At 50.2% G+C, this 21812-nt stretch overlaps 7 protein-coding genes across 7 annotated transcripts; 5 read left to right on the top strand and 2 right to left on the bottom strand.

Moving 5' to 3' along the window:
- Positions 1–554: 554 nt before the first annotated feature.
- BGZ61DRAFT_533090 (uncharacterized protein) lies at positions 555–1041 on the top strand (the record flags this gene model as incomplete). Its single annotated transcript, XM_046253957.1, has 2 exons — positions 555–635; positions 838–1041. The coding sequence occupies 2 exons, from the start codon at positions 555–557 to the stop codon at positions 1039–1041; spliced, it is 285 nt and encodes a 94-aa protein (XP_046103704.1).
- Positions 1042–2763: 1722 nt separating this feature from the next.
- Positions 2764–4774, top strand: BGZ61DRAFT_353429 (uncharacterized protein; the record flags this gene model as incomplete). The annotated part of the gene is made up of 2 exons (XM_046240521.1): positions 2764–4350; positions 4403–4774. 2 exons carry the CDS (start codon positions 2764–2766, stop codon positions 4772–4774), a joined length of 1959 nt encoding a protein of 652 aa, XP_046103703.1.
- A 614-nt stretch (positions 4775–5388) lies between these two features.
- Positions 5389–6814, top strand: BGZ61DRAFT_533088 (kinase-like domain-containing protein; the record flags this gene model as incomplete). Its single annotated transcript, XM_046253956.1, has 4 exons — positions 5389–5619; positions 5681–5890; positions 5943–6704; positions 6743–6814. 4 exons carry the CDS (start codon positions 5389–5391, stop codon positions 6812–6814), a joined length of 1275 nt encoding a protein of 424 aa, XP_046103702.1.
- A 1492-nt stretch (positions 6815–8306) lies between these two features.
- Positions 8307–11706, bottom strand: BGZ61DRAFT_352973 (uncharacterized protein; the record flags this gene model as incomplete). The annotated part of the gene is made up of 4 exons (XM_046240468.1): positions 8307–9593; positions 9672–10383; positions 10454–11360; positions 11445–11706. The coding sequence occupies 4 exons, from the start codon at positions 11704–11706 to the stop codon at positions 8307–8309; spliced, it is 3168 nt and encodes a 1055-aa protein (XP_046103701.1).
- A 182-nt stretch (positions 11707–11888) lies between these two features.
- On the top strand, positions 11889–13139 carry BGZ61DRAFT_453034 (uncharacterized protein). Its single transcript, XM_046246026.1, has 3 exons — positions 11889–12031; positions 12085–12629; positions 12686–13139. The coding sequence occupies exons 2-3, from the start codon at positions 12250–12252 to the stop codon at positions 13002–13004; spliced, it is 699 nt and encodes a 232-aa protein (XP_046103700.1). The 5' UTR covers positions 11889–12031; positions 12085–12249; the 3' UTR covers positions 13005–13139.
- Positions 13140–13318: 179 nt separating this feature from the next.
- On the top strand, positions 13319–16498 carry BGZ61DRAFT_588907 (uncharacterized protein). The gene is made up of 6 exons (XM_046256552.1): positions 13319–13610; positions 13673–14178; positions 14238–15095; positions 15154–15222; positions 15272–15605; positions 15655–16498. Exons 1-6 carry the CDS (start codon positions 13386–13388, stop codon positions 16273–16275), a joined length of 2613 nt encoding a protein of 870 aa, XP_046103699.1. The 5' UTR covers positions 13319–13385; the 3' UTR covers positions 16276–16498.
- Positions 16499–17577: 1079 nt separating this feature from the next.
- BGZ61DRAFT_311812 (ankyrin repeat-containing domain protein) lies at positions 17578–20711 on the bottom strand (the record flags this gene model as incomplete). Its single annotated transcript, XM_046238818.1, has 2 exons — positions 17578–19384; positions 19435–20711. Coding segments are annotated over 2 exons (3084 nt in total), but the record flags the coding sequence as incomplete, so codon positions are not given.
- Between the last annotated feature and the right edge of the window lie 1101 nt (positions 20712–21812).

Raw genomic sequence — 21812 nt, 5'->3', positions numbered from 1 at the left:
CAGCAGCAGGCTTACCAAATTACCCGATGAGATCAACCAGCTCTGAACGAACACGGATAAACAAGACATCAATTAAATAATCGGCTGGTATGATAATAGTGTTTATGACAGATTTTCCAATATCTCACTCATCAGTTTAATCCCAGCCCCAAGTGTTTGCACTGTTTATGCGCTTCCTCAGTGTTGGCCCCGGATCGAGAACATTCCGCAGTCTGGCTACCCTGTAAGTCGGGAACGATGACGCCGCAATTCTTCAGACAATGCTCCTACCTCCATCATAGTTAATTCTGGGCAGTTGACTAAAGTGAGCCACAATTCTGCATGACTGATGTCAGTCGACTGGTATAAATCCTGGACAGCCAACATCACCCTGGGTGATGTGTTCGCCTGTTGCATTTGTTGTGAGCCACTCACGCCGACAGGCTTTTCAACGGCCTTGGGGGCGGTACGGAAGTCGTATGTGACATCTCTCGACATTCGTAGTGGTGAGTTGAGACTTCACTGTCCCGTTCTTTCTAGTCAATCCTACCGTCCTGGACAACCCCAACTGGACCATGTCCAGCTTCTATGGCGAAGAGATTGCTCGTATCCGAAAGAGTGTTGGCCCTACCGCCCAGCTAATCGAAGCCGTGTGTGTAAGTCGTCCAGAGTTGTATTCCACGCCAAGCATCACTCGAATTATGAAATCCCTTGAAACAAATTGACGGTAACACAAAAACAATGCTAACCCCGCTAAGGTGGTGTCGACTCCACTGTTGGTGCGAAGCTGCTCGAAGAAGCGATCGGAGACCGATTCCATGCGGTGGTGCGTATCATGACTTGACATCCCCCAACTAGGAAATTATTATTCCGGATGCGTGCCCTTCTAATGCCCCTCTTCAACTGACTGGGGATCCCGCGCAGCTCGTCAACAACGGTGCCATGCGTCTTAATGAGTGTAAACAGGTCAAGGAGACTCTTGCCCAGCATTTGGGCATCTCTCTGACGGTCGTCGACGCAACCGATCGCTCTGCGACTAACGACACTTCCGCAAACATTTAGATATGTAGCTATTTCCATGGAGATCATTTCTGTAAATTTATTCGCTTCAGCAATGCACTCATTGTGAACAATGAATTCGTTCGAAATGGGAAGTCTAGGGGCTCTGATAACTTTGACCCGACCCGCGATGTCGGTGTAGATTAGCAGGAGAAGGAGTTATTCACGCGCAAATTTGAATCGAACTTGACAAATATCGACTGTTTACTTAAAAAAATTTACTCTCGTTGATGGCTGTAGACTGTCGTTTGCACGAAATTGATCCCTGATAGAGTGGTAGTACATGCACTTTTACTGAATTGTCTCGCACATGACGTTGTGAATCTGAGCACAGTATAAAACATAAGCTGTTCCTTTCCTAAGACCAACCTCTACAATAACTATAACTTTACCTGCAAGATATCGGATCCCTCGCTCTTTATTATTATTATACGCATGAACCGTTCTGACTTCTTCTGTTGCTCTCCCACATCTTCACCCGACTGCCAATCCATGACGCACCGATGATGTCGAAGACGGCTCAGACTTGGCACGGCGACTCCGCGACCAACAGGTGATACCTCTGCATCTCGACGAATTGCGTGATGAATACGTCCAAGTCCAATGGGTCAGCAGGGCTCTTGGCAATGGATCAACATCAAGCGGCATTCGGCTGGAGCCCCGTAGAACGTGGGCGACACTTCCTTGCTCCCCAATCCCTCCAGACCCAGCATGATGAGGGGACGACTCAGGGATATCGACTCCATCCTTGACGGTCGCTTTATCCACTAATTATTCGTAGGATTCGTCAGTTTTCGAGGAACATCAGAATCCATGTTTATGGCGCAATGCCCCCAGCCCTAACGCCGTTGCCGCCACATGTCCCGCCTCCAAGTTCAAGTTCTGCCTAGTCATGAGTGTAACGTTGGCTCCGTCATCCTTCGACAACACTTGGAAGCCGCTTGCCCCTTTGGAGCCCGCAATTGTGACCAAGTGGGCAATGACTGTGAAGGGCAATTGTTTATTTATTATGCTTAATTCCAGTGTATCTTGTAGCGCGCGCAACTTGACTATTTTCGACCATGTCCAGGACCACCTCCAACAAAACCTCCGTCTTGCACCGAGCTCCTGAGTACTTCACACTCAATCGCCTCCCGACCGTCCGAGGTGGACACGGCCGCTCGCTGCCTCCATCGTCAGCTTTCTCCACCCAAAGTCAGAATGCCAAGATGCTCGGCACCTTGGCAGCGGAGTCGGCGAGCCTTCGCATCGTTCTATCATACGAACTGTTCACGTTGCCAAGCACGTCGGGATGCGCCTAGGATACTACCAAGTCGATCATATCCCCAAGCATGCAGCAGCGCAGTCGGCCCCCATCTCTCTCGAGGATTGGGATTGCTTGGCTTGGTGTGGGATTTATTATGAATAAAAAGAGGGCGGTTCCCGGTGCGACCCCAAAGCGCGGCCCGGGCCAGAGACTCGGGATTCTTTTCTTTTTGCCTTGCTGGCCTTTGCGTACAGTAAAGTAAATCCTGGAAAAAACTCTAATTACTGCGGGTTCGTGTATATACTCTCGCATGTAAGTCACGTCTTCTGGAACCTTGAAAGGTTCAAGTCTGCGGAGCATGAGCTTACGTTTTCTTCGAGATCCCTCTCCCAAATCTTGTCCACAGACACACTCGACCTGAACCTTCCTTGTCCATCAATTCGTCCGGGCTATTGACCCTGGGCCATCTCCTCCTAATCATGGTCACCATCCTTCAAGCCCTGAAGAAGGTTGGCAACTGGCTGGCACCACCACCAAAAAAGTCCGAAGATGGACGCGATCAATGGCCTTCTCGAGCGGCATTCCTCCTCGCTGCGATGGGAGGCTGCGCCGGTATGGGAAATCTGATCCGATACCCATCTCAAGTCTACAATAATAATGGCCTGCAATGGTTCATCCCATACCTAATGTGCGTCTTCCTCATCGCCATTCCGTGTCTCGTCCTGGAGATCGCCATCGGCCAGGCCTACCACGGTGGATCTGTTGTCGCCTTCAACAACGTCAACCATCGCCTAAAGGGACTGGGGTCTAGTCTCTTATACATAGGCTTTATCGTCGGCCCATATTTCGTTGTGAACCTCTCCTGGATCATGATCTACTTCCGAAACTCATTCAAGAACCCACTTCCCTGGGAGGGTCGCAGCGAGGAATTCTTCTACCAGATTGTTGTCGCCAACGTCGACGCGATCCCGGGGAATAAGACGAGCAATTCCGTCATTGATTACACCGAGTATCCGGGTGTGAAGTTGTTGGGAGAGACGGTGGCTTGGACTGCTTTCACCTGGTTCCTCGTCTGGATCTCCATCTTCCGAGGGGTGGGCTTGACTGGCCGTGTCGTTTACTTCACCATGGGCCTTCCAATCATCATGACAGTTGTGCTGGTCGGACGATCGGTCTCGCTGGAGAATGCGGGTCGCGGAGTCAAGCTGTACTTTGGCGAGTGGCATGGCGAGAAATTGGCAAAAGGAGACATCTGGCAGACTGCAGCTGGCCAGGTCTTCTTTTCAACCGGTGTTGGCTTCGGATACTTCAGTTCCTATGCCTCCTACAACCAAAAGCACTCTAATGCGGTCATGGACTCTATCTTGATCGTCGCCAGCAACGTTCTCTTTGAGGGTTTCGCTGCTTTCGCTGCTTTCGGTGTCATCGGCTACATGGGGATGTCTCCTGTCGACGGCGAACGAATCGGTGCCTTCACAATTGGCTTCCTCACCCTACCGACTGCCATCACTGAGCTACCCGCAGCCAACTTCTGGGCATTCGCATTGTTCTTTACCCTCATGGTCCTTGGATACAGTTCCGCCTTTGCTATGCTGGACGCTGTGGTTACATTAGTCATGGACTCTGGCATCAAGGCGCGACGCGAGTGGGTTGTCACGGGTCTCGTCATCATCTCCTTTTTGATGTCGCTTCCCTACTGCACAGAGTTCGGGTATGCCCTCCTCACCGGAATCGATCGGTGGATTAGCGACGTTGCCCTGGTCTTTGTGGTCTTCTGCGAGTGCGCAGCCTCTACTTCCCTATACCGCTGGAGGGACGTGGTAGGCCAGGTCGGACTCCCTTCATTCATCACCTTCAACTCGGGTTTCTTCGGCGGTATGGTCTTTGGCGTTGCGATTGCGCATGCGGCTGGCGCTCCTGTTGGCGCTGGCGTTGGCTTTGGTCTCTTCATTGCTGGAACTCTCATTGCACTCTTTATCGGCAAGACGCCCGATTCTGAGCCACCATCCAAATTCTTTAGCAAGAGCGTCTACATCAGTCGCTTCTGGTACTTGGCCTTCTACTCAGTAAGTCTATGATTGCTAATTCTATCCGGGAATCGTACTAATACTATTTTAGGGACAACAACTCAGACTTGATCTCAACATGATTGTTGGGACTGGTAAGAACTGGACGATCCCCGTGATATGGGGTCCTCTTCTTCGTTTCATTTCGGCGCCCACTCTAGCCATCATTTTTGGCTTCTCCTACCCATCGTTCCATGAGCTCCGCGAGGACCCGCTCCACATCCTGGGATTCGGAGTCGCTCACATCTGTCTATTGTTGATTGGTGCCGGCGTTCTATTTCCCAGGTGGTTCGACGTCTTGATTCCCCCGAATCGTCGTGGCGAAGGCAAGATCGCATATGCCCCCAATGTGGTGCAAGGAAGTGTAGAAGTGCAGCAGAGTGACTCGATAGAGATGGGAGAAGGTGAAGAAAAGGGCAAATAAATCAACAGGGATTCATGAGCCTTGTAGTGAGATATTTGTATTTACATATATACACCTTGAACATTTGACTACATCGTTGGGCATATAAACCTAAATACAGCCGCATTCGGCCATTGAATTCGATTTGGGAGATGATGGAATCAACCCCTTCAAAATACTCTTGAACCTTTGCAAAGGTCGTGGCCCATGATATTCTTGAACAAGCGAATTACCAACAGGGTGGTAAAGAGAGATGGGAGTATTCCAGCACATGCGAGCTGATCTAAAATGGGTACGTCTTTAGATGTGCGCCAATGCCAACATTTATCAAGTTGCAGAATCTATAAAATAGAAAATCAAGTACTACTTTTTCAAGCAAAATGCGAGAGGGAGTTGTAGCTTGGTAGTGTAAAAGAGCACAGCTGGCGTTTGATTCAGCCCAATCACATTCATCTCCCAACGCCTTCCGCAAGCCTTGTGCGGCTGAGCGGCGGTGACTCCTCATCTCCGCCGCCTCCTTGCAGTTGTTCCCTTCTCTCGCCTGCTTCTGCTACTATTTCTGACCTCTCGTAACACCCGGCCTTTGCAGCATCGTAGAGTTCCCCTCACCGGATTACACCCTGCATGAATCGATCATGGCTCAACATCTTCCCCACGTCTCTGACCTTATCCGCATCGAAGAGACATGGCGCAAGGAACGAGAGCTTGGTAACGGCACGTTTGGTCGGGTATGGCTCGAAGGCTGCATCGCCGGGCCTGCTAGCGGCAAACTTCGGGCCGTGAAGGAGATGGACAAGAACTCCGAGGTGTCAGCGATTGACTACTCGAGGGAGTTAGAGGCTGCGGCAAAGTTTTCTCACGGGAAAGTGCGCCTCAGACCCGACCCATGTTACTGATTGTACCTATGTTAGCTGACCCTTATGAAAGTATGTCCACTGTTTCGTCGAGTGCACCGGCTGGTACGAGTTCGCGGATATGGTATTTATCACAATGGAGTACCTTCAGCACGGCGATCTTCAAAAGTATCTGAACCGGTCCTTTCCTGAGGCCCAGGTCAAAGATATCGCTTCTCAGCTCGTCGAGGGTCTAGGGTATATGCATGACAACGGGTTCACTCATCGGGATCTCAAGCCGGCTGTAGGTAACATCGATACCTGGCATGCTGCCACATGTTTTCTTGACCATGCAGGAACTGTTCGGCTATGTTGTCCGTGGACATGCATTCCCTACATCAGTATTGACGGAGGCGGGTGCGAGCCAGGACTGCTGCGAATTCGTCACAAAAACTATGTTGGCCGATCCAAGCCGTCGCCTAACAGTTCGCGAAGCCAGTGCGCATCCCTGGGTGCAATCGCTGCTTGAAGAGCCAGTCGTAGATCCTGAGGCATCCCAGGAGAGCGCCCGGCCCGACTCGCTTTCAAATACGGGGGCAGTAACCCCTTTTGAGGATACAGCTCGATGGAGCACCGCCATGTTCTCATCTATCGGGCAAACTGCGTACCAAGATCAAAGGTCCATGGCAGCGAATCCCAATCACTACCCGACCCAAGAGATGCAGCCAGCAGAGAACAAAACCATTCAAACAACCCCCAATGATCTTACAAATTCTGTTGATCGTACACAAGGTCATGACTTGATTGGGGGTCTTCGCAACATGAACCTAATTGGCAAGATCACCAGTGCTCCACAAGTAGAGGAACCGAATTCCTACACGACGCTAGAACATCACATCGACCACACAACTCAGCCGTTGACCTCGCGCCTTGCTTCCCAGGCTATCACTCAAATAGGCTCCAATTCCACCAGCAATAATCCATTTCGCAAGGCCCGTGAAAATGATAAAACATCCGAGCTCATATTACAGGCAAAATACTTCATAGAGCCGACCACTGTACTGATGAAGAAAATGTATTGCGCCGAAAGATCTGGGTCTGCCGCTGGGATGGAGACCGTATGGCAACCTAACAGCGCTAGATTGACTCGGTCTAGGTCACTAAGCCAGATCAATTTGGCTTCAGCTTCAGCGGCATTCTTAAAGCATTAAACGTGCTTGAGTGCTGAAAGGATACTTCGGTTCAGGCCGAGGCGATAATCCGATGCCTCTAAAATCGGATATTGTGTGATATACTGCAATACAGCGGGACTCGTAGGGTTAGCCGGGCTGACTACAGTTCTTATTATTAAAGCAGGTATAATAACTTCGATATATAAGATAGATGAGAAGATAATATATAAAAGAGGGAAAAGATTAGAGCTTAGTTTCTTAAGCTAATTAATTATATATTTATATAAATTTTAATTTTTCTAAGTTGAAAAGCTTAATATTTAGGTATTATAGTAGTATTAGGTAATAAATATTTAAATTATAAATAAAATTATATTTTTTTAACCTTATGCCGGCAACTTGCTCACCTTGAGGGAGCAGACAGAAGTTAGATTAGCATTACGCCGAAAGAGAAATAGCGACTATGGCAATGCCAACTGACAAAGGTACACAATCACGGCACCAGCAGCTGATCTCACAGAGCGATGCGATTCTCGCCGAGTTGCGTAGGCGGGTGGTTGAATGCAGTGCCAACCTCACCGGGGAGCATGCTCAAAGGATTTCCGGGTCGCGGGAGGGAATGGAAAAGCTTGAAAATGTAAGACTCGAAATGGACCAAATTGTGAAAGGGACAGGTGAACTCAGTGCACTATGGAGCAAGAATAGATCAGCTTAGAGCGGCTGCACACTTGGGATATGTGAGGATGGGCTCCACGATCTGCGAGGAAGAAAGATATGAAACTATATACAAGTTAAGGCCTACTGGCTGAAGCATTCTCATCGAGAACAAGGCATTTCGGTGTAGAAGTTGCTTCTGTTTCTCGTTAAATCACATACAACCATAAGCTTTGCAAATTACGGGATCCCGTCAAGTTCTTGTTTGCGGGCCAAGTATACCTATTTCTTGACTTCTGTGCCTTGTTTATTATTATAGGGTATAGGTGGATTTTTAAGTCCGCTTGCGTGTATCGAGATGGCTTAACTTACAACTCTCTAGACAAGTCCCTCACTAGCCTTGGGAGATTCTCAACCTCACGACTGGAAATGAGCGAGTGGCGACAAATGCGTCCATACTTCTTTAATTTCAGTGATCTTGATCTCTAGAAAGAATCTTAGGCTAAAGTTTTCTAAACGATCAGTGTTCTTCATCACGTCGGCCGCCCTGCCTGTCTCTACCGCTCAAAATTTAACGACAGTCGGTAACATTATTTATCTGAATTGGAAGCCAAAATGATGGCAATTATTACTCATCTACATAATTATTTCTTTTCATAATCTTCACGGCTCAGGGCGGTCGATCCCTTGACAAATCTGGCTTCATCGAGGTTATGAACAACCCCACATTTTAGATACGATAACAACCAACCCATTGCATTAGTCGCCTGGTTTACATCCGGGTCAACAAGATGAATCTTTGCTGATTAGAATCACCGGCTCAATGTGTTTCTGGCAACCCCACTGTCCCTCTTGGTAACGTGGATGGGGTCGATGGGCATTGTGACTCTATCATCATCCGCGCAGTCGTTCAGCAGCCCCTTGGTGCCCAAGGTCGCGAGCAGCAATGTACCATCTCTCTGCGGATTGCACATCCCGATCAACAGATATTCCGAACTCAAAGTAGCAGCCCATCAAGAACTTTGCGTCGGGCAGGTTACTCGACGCAGCGCACCGCGCGTACTTGAACGCAAGCGCCTCATTCCTTGGTACCAGATTGCCGTAGCCAAGCAGGAACCATCGACTCAAGCTAACCTCCGCCTCTGGCAATCCTCGCCGGGCCGCAAGTTGGAGGTAGCGAAGCGATTTACCCGGGTCGAAAGTACAACCGAATTCTTCCTGCTCGTAGGCAGTCCCCATCGCAAATTGGCCCAGGGCACATCCAAGGTAGGCGCTCTTTGCGATATACTTTCTCGCTAGATCTGGGTTGATCACAAATGAAGATTCCGTGATCTCAATACCTTCCAGGCGTCTAGCTATCAGCATGCCATATATGTAGGCGCTGAGGGGTGCATCTTCGTCGGCAGTATCCGCAGCCTCTTTTATCAGCGCTAGCCCGCGCGCTTGATCTTTCGTGTGACCGTGATATCCATTGAGATACATCCAACCTATGGAGAGCATGGCCGCTGAGTCTCCTAGGTTTACAGCTTTGTCGTAATGATTGAGAGCCATGGTCCAGTCTCCGGATTCCGCTTGTAGCCAACCTAATTGGAATTCAGAACGCCCATGCCTAAGACTCGCTGCTTGACGATAACTGACAGATGCCTCAGCTATATCCATTGAATTGCCAAGTTGGCCGTACTCGAGACACATTCCCTTCAGATAGAGTGCCTCTGTGTGTCCCTGCTCGGACAGAGAAGAGATGATATCCATAGCGTCGACCCTTAGTTCGCGCCCTATATCATGGGGATCTTCAGCGTATACATCGATGCCGATGCGCCAGTTTCTTTCAGCAACCTTTTCCCACATCAGGACGTCGCGAGCCCATAGTAGCCGCTCGTTAGAGTCCTTAGACTGTACAACACGGATGCGGTCATGCAAAAGAAGCTCTTCCCTTTCTGTGTCGCTGATAGGTACGTCTTCACCATCAACTTTCGAGAATGTAGTGTTCGAAAGCGGCCCCCAGACTTCTTTAAAGTCATTCGTGTCATCGTAGTGTAAATGATGAGGCTGTTCTTGATGGCCTCCGACAGATATTGTGTCCAAGTATTCCAAAACTGTCTCTATTTTGATCTCTAGATCTGTTTCAGCGTCACGCTCGGGGGGTGATTGCTGAGGGTTCTTGCTGACAACGCCTGCCCCCTTCTTCAGATGCGAGTCATCCTTTTGCTGACTGTCCAGGTCCATGTCTGATGGAAAGTGTCGAGAGAGCTGGGTCACAGTCCGGTTGATCGTCATCAAATGTTGTAGCAATGTCTCGTTCTGCTCATCTGGGTGAGCACCCGTGACCCAGTCCTGCAGACACCTGCTGAGTGCAGCAACTGAAGCTTTGAAGCGGTTCGCAAAAGCAGCATCGAGATTGGGACTTCCATATACCCAGCTAATGATCTCGTGTTTGAGGTTCTCTTCAATATCCGTGTCACCATCAACTTGATTGTCTTCTGAAAACTCGCTCATATTCGAAAGTCTGGCCAGATCATTGCTAGAGCCCAAGTCAGGAGAATCGGAGGAGTGTTGGTCCTTCGTATGTAAGTCCCAAGGAAGCGCTATCAGCGCCCAAGAATGCAGATGTTCAGCAATGTGGTCGTCCTGATCCGGCCTTACGGGGCCGGCAGGACGACTGCAGAGGGAGCATTGAATTGGTTCAGTGAGTCGTCTCCTGCTTAGGCTCAAAAGCAGTGCTCGTTGAGAATCGATGAATTCGCCTCCGTGGCAGGTGCTCATGTGTTGTTCCCAGTCTGTCTCATCATCAAATACGAGGTCTTCACTTAAATCGCCCCGAAGGGTGCACTGATCGCAAACCCAACGCTGGGTGCTGTGTTGGGTTGTAATATGCTTGATCCATTCATCTTTTGTGGCGTAGAGCTCTTGAGGATCTGGGCAATCTCCGTATACACATGAGTATGGGTTCAAATCTTGTGCAACATGTCCCCTGTGAAAACCAAGTTAGAGATGAAGACAAAAGATTCTATCTCAGGTTATGAGACACAATAGAAGCATACCTCCATCTCCATTTCGATAGGTACTCTTCAGGGAGCACCTGCACGCAGTATGGGCATTGAAAGCTACCCTGGTGAGTAGGGCAGGGTGGGTAATCTTGCTTGAAACCAGTCCGCGTCATTTTAGTCACAATGGACAGTGTCTCTTTTGCTTTAGATGGCAGGATATTAGGCAGGACAAATCGAGATCCTAGCTCCGTCGCAGTCCAGGATCTTGTTGACTCAACGTGTTGGGAGGACGGCTGACCCGGAGATTTGGTTCTGTTGGGCTTCTTTATATTGCGATCAACCTGCTCTGGCTGGATAATTGGCGGAAGCGGTGCTTCTGATATTTGTGAAATGGGCGGACCTTCTCTAGGTTTCGTCGGGAAAGCATCCTTGTCGAACATGCGCCTTGCATGAATAATTCGGTTCCTCCTCGTGACATTCGTCTCGATGAGTTGTTGCTGAATAGGAGTGATTCGGGATGGATCGAAAATCCATGCACGGATCACGATTTCGACTGTTCGTGACAGCTGACCTGCAGAAACCTGGCGGCCAAGTTCGTTGAATAGACGTTGCTCGTATGGGCCAACCTGAATTAGGAAGCAAAGATGCTTCCTCAACTCGATGTACTCGTTATCGTCCATGTGAGTCTTCAGATACTCATCTGCTTTCAAGTATCTTAATTTTGTACCCGACCTCCTGATTGCGATGGACATCCTCGCGAGCAGATTGAGGTTGGTTGTGATGAAGAATTTAGGTCCAGAGTCGTCAGAGTCGGGGGATGCTACCAGGGTTATATTCGCCTTCCCTTTCGTCTCTTCATCCGAAAACTCAGACCATGGAGAATCGCTCGCGCTGTCACCGGAGTCGGATAACTCTTCATCCGTTTCGTTCTTATGGGGAGGCGGATCATCGCATGACAGCTCTTGGCGCTCATCAGCACCTAGGTCGTTAAGTTGAGCTTCCAATCGCGTCGAGTGTGGGCTGGGTGCGTGTTTTTACTTACAACTATGTAAATATTCTTCTAAAGCCGAAAATAAGCTGTGCAGAAGACCGGATATGACTTTTTGAATGTCCAGACGGTTTCTCAACCGAAAGTCGAGAGAGCTTCGGCCCGTCTTCTGGGCCTTGAGACCGTGTGACCACCATGCAAAGTCAGCAGCACGATCCTCAAGCCAGTCATCGTCGGATAGCTTTGGATGATCGGCCATGGCCGTAAATAAAGAAGCACATTTCTTAGTGAGACGGCAGAGCTCATCTGTATGTTCCATTCTCGTATGTGCTGGAAGCCATTCCAGGCTGTAAGGTGAATGTGTGTGAAGCCTGTGTATCGTTTTGGAGCCGGCTGTGGAAGTGTGGCTACTTGAGCTTCCCTCAGCAGTAGTGGCCTCAGGCCATGCATTCTTTCTCACCGCGGGATTTATCTTCTGGCTTCCCGGTTGATATCGACGTCGGGGGCTGAGCGAAGGCGTCCACCAACCAATGGGGCATCACTCTCGGGATAACTAATGATCCCTGACAACCCCGCGTATTCCTTTCGGTTCCTCCTGATGCTGAGGTCAATATTGCCGCATTTAACGTGTAGCCGTGTGTGTTGTGAGTTGTGACGTCTGATAGCAGGTACACGCATCACTGATAAGATGGAAAAGTGCTGGTTCGTTCTCCCTCAAACACACTACCCTCCCCCCCAGGAGAATTGCGACAATGGCGCAACCAAACAAACTGGGCCAATATGCCTCGGTCATTTCATCAAGGACCTCAAACACCTCGACCAAGTGATCAACTCGAACGGTCCCGAGCCATTTCCCCTCGACATGCCTGTGTATCGCACCCGTCCGATCGATTTCGATTGGGAAGAGAAAAAGGAAAGTGGCGTTAATATAGACGCGACAGCTACGGTGCCTATTGCAGCAGCAGCAGGTGTTACTGCTAATGCCTCGCTGGGTTTTGCTTTGAAGAAGACTGTTGGCAACTACTGGCAGATTGATGAGCTAGACACCCTCGTTGTGCAGCCTACAAGGGCGTATGTCAACATTTGTCTGGCTAGCGCGCCAATTGTCGAGTTCTTGGAATCCGTCAAGCTTGGTCCGACATGGTCAATCTTTATGATTACTGGGCTCAAGATCGTCCGTGGTAAATCCACCCAGACAACTTCTCACGGGCGGGAGCGAGGTGTCCATGGAGGTCCAGGAGTGTAAGCACCCACATGCTCTCGGCGCCATTCCGTTAATTTTATCTAATACGGCTCAGAGGAGTTGCCGGCATTGCTGAAGTTACCATAGATGGTGGTCTCTCGTCAGGACAGTCCGTTTCGATATCTGCAACATATGCGCACGATTTTGTCTGGGCCGTGAGGCTTTCAAAGATCACCAAAGGTTTCTTTGACAAGGTATGGACACAGAAGACTTTCTCCAAGGGCGCGACATTCAACATGGATGAAGGTCCTGAAGGCGTAGAAAACATAAAAAATATTCTCCTGGATGAAGGATTACCTAGCAACGAGGTGTATGCGATAGACTCTGAAGAAGAGGGAGACGAAATAATAATTGTGTCAGAAAACCATCATTAGATAGTTTATTTCAGGGTCGCTATTTTTAGTACGAGCTCAAGGGATTGTGTCCGGTGCGACTTCCGTGGCTGGAGGATCGCTACCATATTCACGCAATGCTAGGTAGCTTTCTAACTCCATTACGATACAAGCTGACAATAATAACCGAAGATTTCGAAACGAGAGAATGTAATTTCAGTGTACGGGCTCTTCTTGACTCCCAACGCGAAGAATGACACTTACTCATCATGCAGCACAAGTCCCGTGACCCGATGGCCCCATGACTTGTGGTGAGGCTGAGCCTGATGAAGGAAGAAAACAATCTTACCTTTCATTTTCTTGACTGCTCGGGAATACTCGCCAAATCGGCTTGTTGTCGGCCGTGCAATCGCCTGAGTCGGAATGGGTGCACCTGAGACCTTGCTCGTCGGCTTTGCAATCGACGTGACCGAGCGACTCGCCACAATATCACAGGGCTTACGAGGAAGCGGAGAGGACCAATTTTGTCCATCATTTTCTGCGGCTCTTTGGTTAATCAATCAGCAACTCCAAGGCCAAGAAATACCGACTTCAGGGCTTGATACTCGCTTACTCAAATTACTGAGTAATCTCGAAAGAATCTGCAAAGTAAGCAAACACCAAATGAGATCTGTGGAGGCCATTTGTGAGTGACAATTGGGCCTATCCAGCCACAATCTAGTCTTTCCTATAAACGCCAGCCAGGTCCGTTAAGACCTGGAAAGGAGGGTCTCGACCTTGCACAAAGGTATCCCGGCCTAGATCTGCTCCGCCATAACAATCGAAAGAGTGCCGTGGACGGTATTCGAAAGTTGTCTTCAGGCCAAAGGCCCGAGTCAACAAAGAGGAAGCATGATCTGCTGAAAATCCTTGAAGCCTTCGGTGGTGCGCTGGTGGCTGAAGACCAAGTCCCTGATCCCAAAACGAAGAAAGACATCTGGACTGGCGATGATTTCACGGGCTCAATCCGAACTCTCCACCAGGTTCTGTCCGAATACATGTTCTGTGACGCAGGAAGTCAGAAGAAAGAAATAGCAGGGAGGCTTCGATTGGCAGTGGAGAGTGACCAAGAATCCGACTCGCCGATGTTTGACATGATGTTCCTCGCGCATCCGCACAACGAACTACGCGAGGAATCTTTCCGGTGGCGAGAAACCCGAATCCGAGTCAATAAAAGGCATGAACCTTTTGAGCATGCGTATCCATTATTACCTTCCAAGTGCTAACCAGACATAGGAAACCCAAGTTTAAGGGCGAAGAAAAAAAAGACGTGCAACTGTTGATCGGTGGCGAAATACACACCACAGACTTTTGCGAGAGAATCAGTGCAAGAGAGCAATACCAACTATCTCTTGTGGTCTCAGACAAACAGCTAGAATTTGTCGAATGGTGTGAAGGGGCCAAGTCGTGGGTGCCAAACTCCCCCTCGGTGTCCCTGAACACCATTTTGAGGAACCACAAGCTGTCTCGAAAAATGAAGTATTTGCTGTCTTACCTTCTGGCCAAGTCAGTGTGGCAATTCTACTCCACTGACTGGATGGGCACAGAATGGTCAAAGGACAGCATACACTTCATGTTTGAGCACCGCAAGAGTGCTAGCAACGCGGGCATATATCTGAACGAGCCTTTCATTTTAGCACGGTTCAACCCGGATGCTAAAATTGATGACGCAGTGTTTCGGCCTCACAAATTCCCCAAGATAAAAGCCCTCGGCATCCTCTTGTTGGAAATTGAACTTGGAACAGTCATTGAGGATCACTTCGGACCAGACTGCTTTGCACCTGATGGACAACCCAACGCCGACGCGGATCTTTATGTAACCCTCAAGCTCTATGATGACCCTGACATATTGGAGGATTCATTTCCACTACTGAAGACTGTAATTGGCGAGTGCCTACGGCCTTCAAAATTCATGCAACATCGGCACAGTGTTGAGGAGCTTCGGAAAGTTTTCCAAGATCATGTAGTTGACCCTCTTCATACGATTGTAGGTCTTTACGGCCAGCCAGATAAGATTAAGCTTCGCCCGACTGTTCAAATGCCACCCACACAGTCCCTACAGGTTACTTATCAGCATCAAAAGGTGCCATCTCGGTGAGTTGCATAAAGCGACGTTGAAAACGGGCATCAGCTGATTGGAATTTGCACGAAGCGACACAAAAATTGATGAAGTTCGCCAAGTAATAGAGACTGCCACTTTCAAGGGCTCCGTGGCAAGCTGGTAAGGAGTCTTAGATGACCGCCAATGCAACCAAAGCTGACAAAACCAGCATCGGGCAGGCCTCGTCGGAAGATTGGTTCGATGAATTAGACAACCTAAACGCCATCCTCTCGTCCATGCCTGATGAGGTTGATCAAACCTACAAGCGAGTTCGCGTCGTAGTCATAGACACGGGCATTGATGGGACGGATCCCTACGCCAAGCACGTACGAGACTACAAAGACTTTGTCTCCAAAAATGATGGCGTTAAGCAAGACAAGACTGGACATGGTACAAATTCCGTAAAACTTATCTTCAAGGTCTACGCTCAAGCCGAAGTCTATGTGGCCCGGGTGTTTGAGAGTAATCACGCGAATGATGATACCCAGGACTTGATGTTGGAGGTGAGGTGTGCCAGTAATGCACTAAAGTCTGTAACTAATCGGTGTCCAGGCAATACAACATGCAAAGGATGTTTGGAAGGCCGATATCATCACGATTGCATCGGGATTCGAGAAAGACCACGCCAATATGCGGAAAGCCATTAAGAGAGTCGCGAGCGATGGGACTTTGGTCTTCGCGGCGGCATCGAACTACGGCAATATCAGGCAAGTCACTTTCCCAGCGCGAATGCAGGACGTAGTATGCATGTACTGCACAGATGGCCGCGCCAAAGTGTCGCCGTCCATCAACCCTGCGCCTCAAACCAGCAAATCCAAGAACTTTGCCATCCTAGGCGAAGGGGTGATGGTTCCGCCTTCAATAGGCCAACAATTGACTGGAACATCTGTGGCTACAAGTATTGCCGCTGGCCTTGCTGGACGACTCCTTGATTTCTCACGCCAGATCGATGGCCAACAATGCATAAGATGTGTTGGAAATTTGGCGAGCGTCGAGGGCATATCTGCGGTTTTCAGTCATATGGCCAAAGGAGCACAAGACTACAAGTACAATTGCGTGGTGCCTGGACGGCTCTTGCAGCACTTGGACGACGACTTGGAAAGGAAAGTCAAGAGAAAAAGAATATGTGAGACGCTTTCTGGCGCCTTGGAAAACATCGACTTGGATGGTTGATGGTTCTGCTTGCAGTAGTGCAGCGGCGGGGAAAAGAGAGAGTTCGCAAAACGCCGGGATGTAGATGTTAGATTGGAAGGTTGGAACACCAGGGCTCCATGATGTCACGTGAGGCAGGGAGCTCAGGCTAGACCGTATTCAGAAGGAAGGAAAACCTAGACCCGCCGGCCCCTGAAGGGGCGGGCGGATTTGAACAGATACACAATACACACACAAGTTCAAGGTCATCATTTGGTCACATCAGCTATCCAACAGTAGTGAGACCGTGGATTCTCGCGCATCCACGCTTACACCTCGGTTGTTCAGAAGGCGGCTGCCCCGCTCTTGCCTGAGGCCGAAATCAGTTAGGAATGAGTCGACTATCGCTCGAGTGACTGTTGTGGCTGTTGTGGCTGCTAGCCGATTGATATTGGACAGATAACGAGGTGAGGCGGGCTATGCGCTCAGTGTGGAGGGCATATCTCGGCCAGAGTATACTGAGAACCTATGGATATGCGCCTTGGCGACCAATCTGGCGGGTCAGGATGGATGGGATAGTGTGAGGGTTTGGGTCTTCGGGCACACCCATTACTTAACGGACTTGATATGTAACGGTATAAGGTGGTGGCTAATCAATGAGGGTATGTCCTCCCCCGGACTGCAACGCCGGGCGAAGAGAACAAGAAGGAGAGCGAGGCTCACAGCTTTGACGCGATAATGATCGTCACCATGTAACAATTCATGCGTACGTCCGCATTTTATACCAGGCGTGGAATGGCAATTGCCCCAGCTTCATCTTTTGCCCTTCGTAGTACTCCTTCACTAAAACTTTGCCAACGTCAGGTTTAGATCAAAAGCAGTGCGTTTCTCGCATCTCGACACTTAATACTTATATTGAAGGAACGCTAATACATTGAGAATCTATGGGTAGCACGAGCTGAGGTTGATCGCTCGAGTCATGCACGGCTAAACATTATTGGCGACTTTCGGCGACTCGTGCTCGTGTGATACTGGAGACTAAATGAGGATGCGTTCAGAGACCACAGCAGCATATTCAACTGTATCTATAAGCTCCTAAAACAAGGCCTGCAGACCGTAGAAGTCTGGGATAATCGGGGCCCTCCGTACTATAAGCAGTTCCTCCATCTCTATATGGCGATTGAAGGCAGCTAATTACAATACAGTCAACCCGCATGCATCTTCTGCAGCAATATCGACCTTGCCCGTGTCGAGAAGCATGTTGACTACTGCCTCGCGTCCGTTCTCAGCGGCCCACAAGAGAGGCGTCCGGCCGCTCTTATCTCTCGAGTCGATGTCGACCTTGCCCGTGTCGAGAAGTATCTTAACTACTGCCTCATATCCATTCTCGGCGGCCCATGAGAGAGGCATCTGGCCGTACTTTGTATCTCTCGAGTCCACATCGACCTTGCTTGTATCGAGAAGCATCTTAACTAGCCTCTCCCTTCCGTTCCTAGCAGCCCACGAGAGAGCGCTTCCATACTCTCCACCTTCCGCATTAACATCCGCATCCTTCTCTAGTAGTAGCTGAACAATCTTCTCGTATCCTCCTGCTGATGCTGCTTGTAGAGCGCTTCCATAGAACTCTTCACTCCTCGCGTTGACGTCCGCACCCTTCTCTAGCAGCAGCTGGATAATTGTCTCGTGTCCTCTTGCTAATGCCGCCTGTAGAGTACTTCCATAGTATCCACCTTTCCCATTGACGTCCGCACCCTTCTCTAGTAGCAGCTGGACAATCTTCTCGTGTCCTCCTGCTGATGCTGCTTGTAGAGCGCTTCCGTAGAACTCCTCACTCCTCGCGTTAACGTCCGCACCCTTCTCCAGCAGCAGCTGGACAATCTTCTCGTGTCCTTCTGCTGATGCTGCTTGTAGAGCGCTTCCGTAGAACTCCTCACCCCTCACATTAACGTCCGCATCCTTCTCCAGCAGCAGCTGGACAATCTTCTCGTATCCTCTTACTGATGCCGCCTGTAGAGCACTTCTATAGTATCCACCTTTCCCATTAATATCCGCACCCTTCTCTAGCAGCAGCTGGACAATCTTCTTATATCCTTTTGCCGATGCCGCTTGTAGAGCGTTTCCGTAGAACCCCTCACCCCTCGCGTTGACGTCCGCATCCTTCTCCAGCAGCAGCTGGACAATCTTCTCGTGTCCTCCTTCTGATGCCGCCTGTAGAGCGCTTCTGTACTCTCCACCTTTGGCGTTGATGTCTGCACTCTTCTCCAGCAGCATCTGAACGGTATTCTCATTGCTTCCAAACGATTCCGGTTTCTGTCGTAAACTATCTGCGTAGCATCTATCTCCAATAGGAGGTAAAGCAGCAAGGGTTGTGTCATCTAGAAGCATAGACACGATTGAATCAAGCCCAAGAAGTGAAGCATAGTAGAGCGGCGTTGGAATCTTCCCGCGAGGTGCCTCACCATTATAGCCATCAACATTCCATATGGTAACCCAATTTTCGAATAAGCCCTCCTTGCTTTTGAAAAGCTGGAGGGCTTGAACGTCCGTCGGGGAGTCTTGAACGCCGTCTCGAAAATGGCCCGGCCAATACCGAGCAGCATAGCGTGTCAATGCAATGTTGTCTTGCCGCAGCGGCGTCGACGCGGACGTCACCAATCCAGGTTCAAGCAAGACTGTCAGGCAAATACAGGCCATCTGCGCATCAGCGTATTGCTGTCTCACGCTGAACAAGACGGCATTCTTAGAATCCCGTATCCGCTCGGATTCCAAGTATTCCCGAACGGAAAAGTGAGCGATGCGTACGGTAGCTTCTAAGGTATTGGGATCCACATCCAATTCGGTGAACCCGGGGCAAACTTGTTGAATTGCGTCAATGTTTTTGAGTTGTCGCTTCGGATTGTACCTTGGCGTGTCACCAAGTTGGACGGCGACTCCATCGACGAGCTCCGCTACCGTTAAGGGCCGCCTTGCACAGCAGAGCAACGTCAGCATTTGTCGGGCATAATCCCTGGAAGTTGATGGGACATTGCTGAGCATTCGTTCGTATGTCTCGTCCAGCGTTTGAGGCAGGGAATCGAGCAACTGTTCGAGGAGGTCTTCGCTCTGTGGACAGCTGGCCAGCGCTTTGAATTGACACTCTACCCAGCGAAATCTATCTTTGGTCAGTGGTTGCTTGTGAGGCTCAGTGTAGGTTGGCCTTACACGCCCTGGGCTCGCTTGGTGAGTGCGGTCTCAATCCGAGCATGATGCTCGTCCCATTTCCGAAGCCGTCGATTGTTGCGAAGATGCTCAGAAATGAAGGATGCAATGTCCCGATTAACAGAATCATTTTTCATCTTGATTGTCTCCTCGGGCAGCGCGCCTAGTTCCTCGCGAATGTCGACCTCATCTCGACTCGAGACAATGAGGTGCAGGCCGGGCTCGGACCAGGCGCGCAGCTCGGCCAAACACTGCAGCATGGCCTCGCGGTGCTTATCCCTCGGGCTCTCATCCAGAGCGTCCAGGACAATGTACACATCTTCAAACGCCCGTACGAGCTGATGGAGGCAGTCCATAAGAGCGAGATCTGGTGGTGAGGCGTTGCGGTAGCTGTCGTGCAGCCGCGAGAGAAAGGTATGGTTGTCGTCAAGTTGGCTTGACAACTGTAGTACAAGGGCACGGAGCATAGCAGACGCATCTTGTTTGCTCTTGTCATTGAAAGTGAAGAAGAAGAAGGCTATGCCAATACGTATGTTCGCCCGGCGATGTCGAAAGGCGAACTGAATGGCTGTAGAGCACAACACAGACTTGCCGCATCCTGCGAAGCCAACGAGCCAGAGGAAAGAACCAGGCTTCTCGAGCCATGCCGTGAAGTCCGGACCTTTGACAAACCATAGTCCCGTGCCGGGATGCTTCTTCTTGACAGCCTCGTTGAAGCCGATCGTGGCATCCGGAGCCTTGAGCCATTCTCTGATACCCGAAGAGACCTGGGTAGCTCTTGCTAGGTCGAGCAACGCTTTGGTATCCTCGATGTCATCCCGCACTCTGCAGATGTCACTCTGCTGCAGTAATTGCATTGCCAGAGATAAACAGGACACGAAGTCATCGACGTCCTCATCCAGCTTCTGTAGTGTGCTCTGTCGAAAGGGATACGCGATGCGGCGGCCAGCGGCGCGAAGTCCCGCCATGGTGCCTTGGTGGGGGGCTTGATTGAACTTGTTCAGCTCTGCCTCGAGGTCTCCGATGAGCTCCTTGCAATCTTCCATGCAAGACTCCATCTTCGCGAGTATTACACGGTCGTCGGCTTGGGATTGGGGTCGTTCGAGTTGACGCAAACTCTCAAGCAACTCGAGAAGGCGAGAGAGCTTCTTGGTCGTGTGGGCAACATCGGATTTCTGGTCTTGAAATGCCGCGTAGTAGTCAAACAATCCCTGAGCAACTGTGATGCCCAGCGATATAACGCCGACGGCGCTTCCAGCGACGGACAATGGGTCTGCCATGCGCAAGGGAGCAATTCACGTCGGGGGGATATTTGCAGTGGATGGCAGTCAAGAGGATTGAAGAGCATGCATGGCTGGTCGGAGCTGGGACTTTGCCCGCCTTTCACGCCTAACCGCCGTGGCGGCGTACTGGACGTCAGGCAGCAATTATATGCAGGCAGCCCAAAAGTAGGAGAAGATTCTCTACTGCCTTGGCCGTATCAGCCCTGGATTATCGGTTTCCAATCAACTTGCAATGTCAGCCACAAAACCATCGCTTGAGTGACTGTTGTGGCTGTTGTGGCTGCTAGCCGATTGATATTGGACAGACAAACAGATAACGAGATGAGGCGGGCTGGAAAAACGTTGACGCCAAACCTCAATCTACGTCGGGGCTTATGGGTGGACGGGCTCCGAGGCTTTTCGGGCCATCTCCCTAGATCCAGTCAATTCCTCAGATGGCCTTGAAGATCCTACGATCTAATGATCTAGTCAAGCTTCATAGTGACCTATCTGTCTCTTGCACGGACTCTAAATTGGGGGCGATGTGGATGCTCTCAGACTCCTCGTGGACATTAGGAGATGGACCTTTTTAGCCATCAATTCAGCACAAAAAGCATTGTGGTTCCAGCACCGTGGGTACCATGTCAACAGGTGTCGCGAGAAGAGGGCCAACGACAAGATCTACATCCGTGGACAAGACGATTAGGAAGTGATTTGCAAACTCGACGGGGCCATACGCGACTCTTCGGGGACGCCGGGTTGTAAATCCTGTACCGCAGGTGCATGCTGCGTGGACATGAGGACGGCGCAGAGTACCTGCATACGAGCGACCAGTGAGACATCTAACCCGTTTACGGCCAGTCGGAGAGTCATCCAGCGCAATCCGAATGGCCAGTAGCGGGTGACTAGCCATCGAGGCCTCACTACTCTCCTTGCATGAATGGATCGATGGCTTCTCCGTCCATACATTGAACGCCTCGGCCACACCGACACATGATCAACCTGCACACCGACTCTACGGGCCTGTCACAAACCCAGACGAAGGGTCTCGGGGATTTTTAGCGAGGAAAATCTCACGTTCCTGCACGGCCGCTGGTGTAAATGCATCACAGGGCTGGG

The sequence above is a fragment of the Ilyonectria robusta genome (genome assembly GCF_021365365.1).
Source record: "Ilyonectria robusta strain PMI_751 chromosome Unknown BGZ61scaffold_11, whole genome shotgun sequence".
NCBI classification, from domain to species: domain Eukaryota; kingdom Fungi; phylum Ascomycota; class Sordariomycetes; order Hypocreales; family Nectriaceae; genus Ilyonectria; species Ilyonectria robusta.
This window is presented reverse-complemented; position numbering and strand designations above follow the sequence as displayed.

Bases quoted from the DNA above. Each gene is read 5' to 3' on its own strand.
- BGZ61DRAFT_453034 (XM_046246026.1), top strand. From the start codon at position 12,250: ATGCCTGTGTATCGCACCCGTCCGATCGATTTCGATTGGGAAGAGAAA. The intron at 12,630-12,685 runs GTAAGCACCCAC...AATACGGCTCAG, and splicing joins GTCCATGGAGGTCCAGGAGT to AGGAGTTGCCGGCATTGCTG.
- BGZ61DRAFT_588907 (XM_046256552.1), top strand. From the start codon at position 13,386: ATGGGTGCACCTGAGACCTTGCTCGTCGGCTTTGCAATCGACGTGACC. The intron at 13,611-13,672 runs GTAAGCAAACAC...GGGCCTATCCAG, and splicing joins ATCTCGAAAGAATCTGCAAA to CCACAATCTAGTCTTTCCTA. The intron at 15,606-15,654 runs GTGAGGTGTGCC...ATCGGTGTCCAG, and splicing joins CCCAGGACTTGATGTTGGAG to GCAATACAACATGCAAAGGA.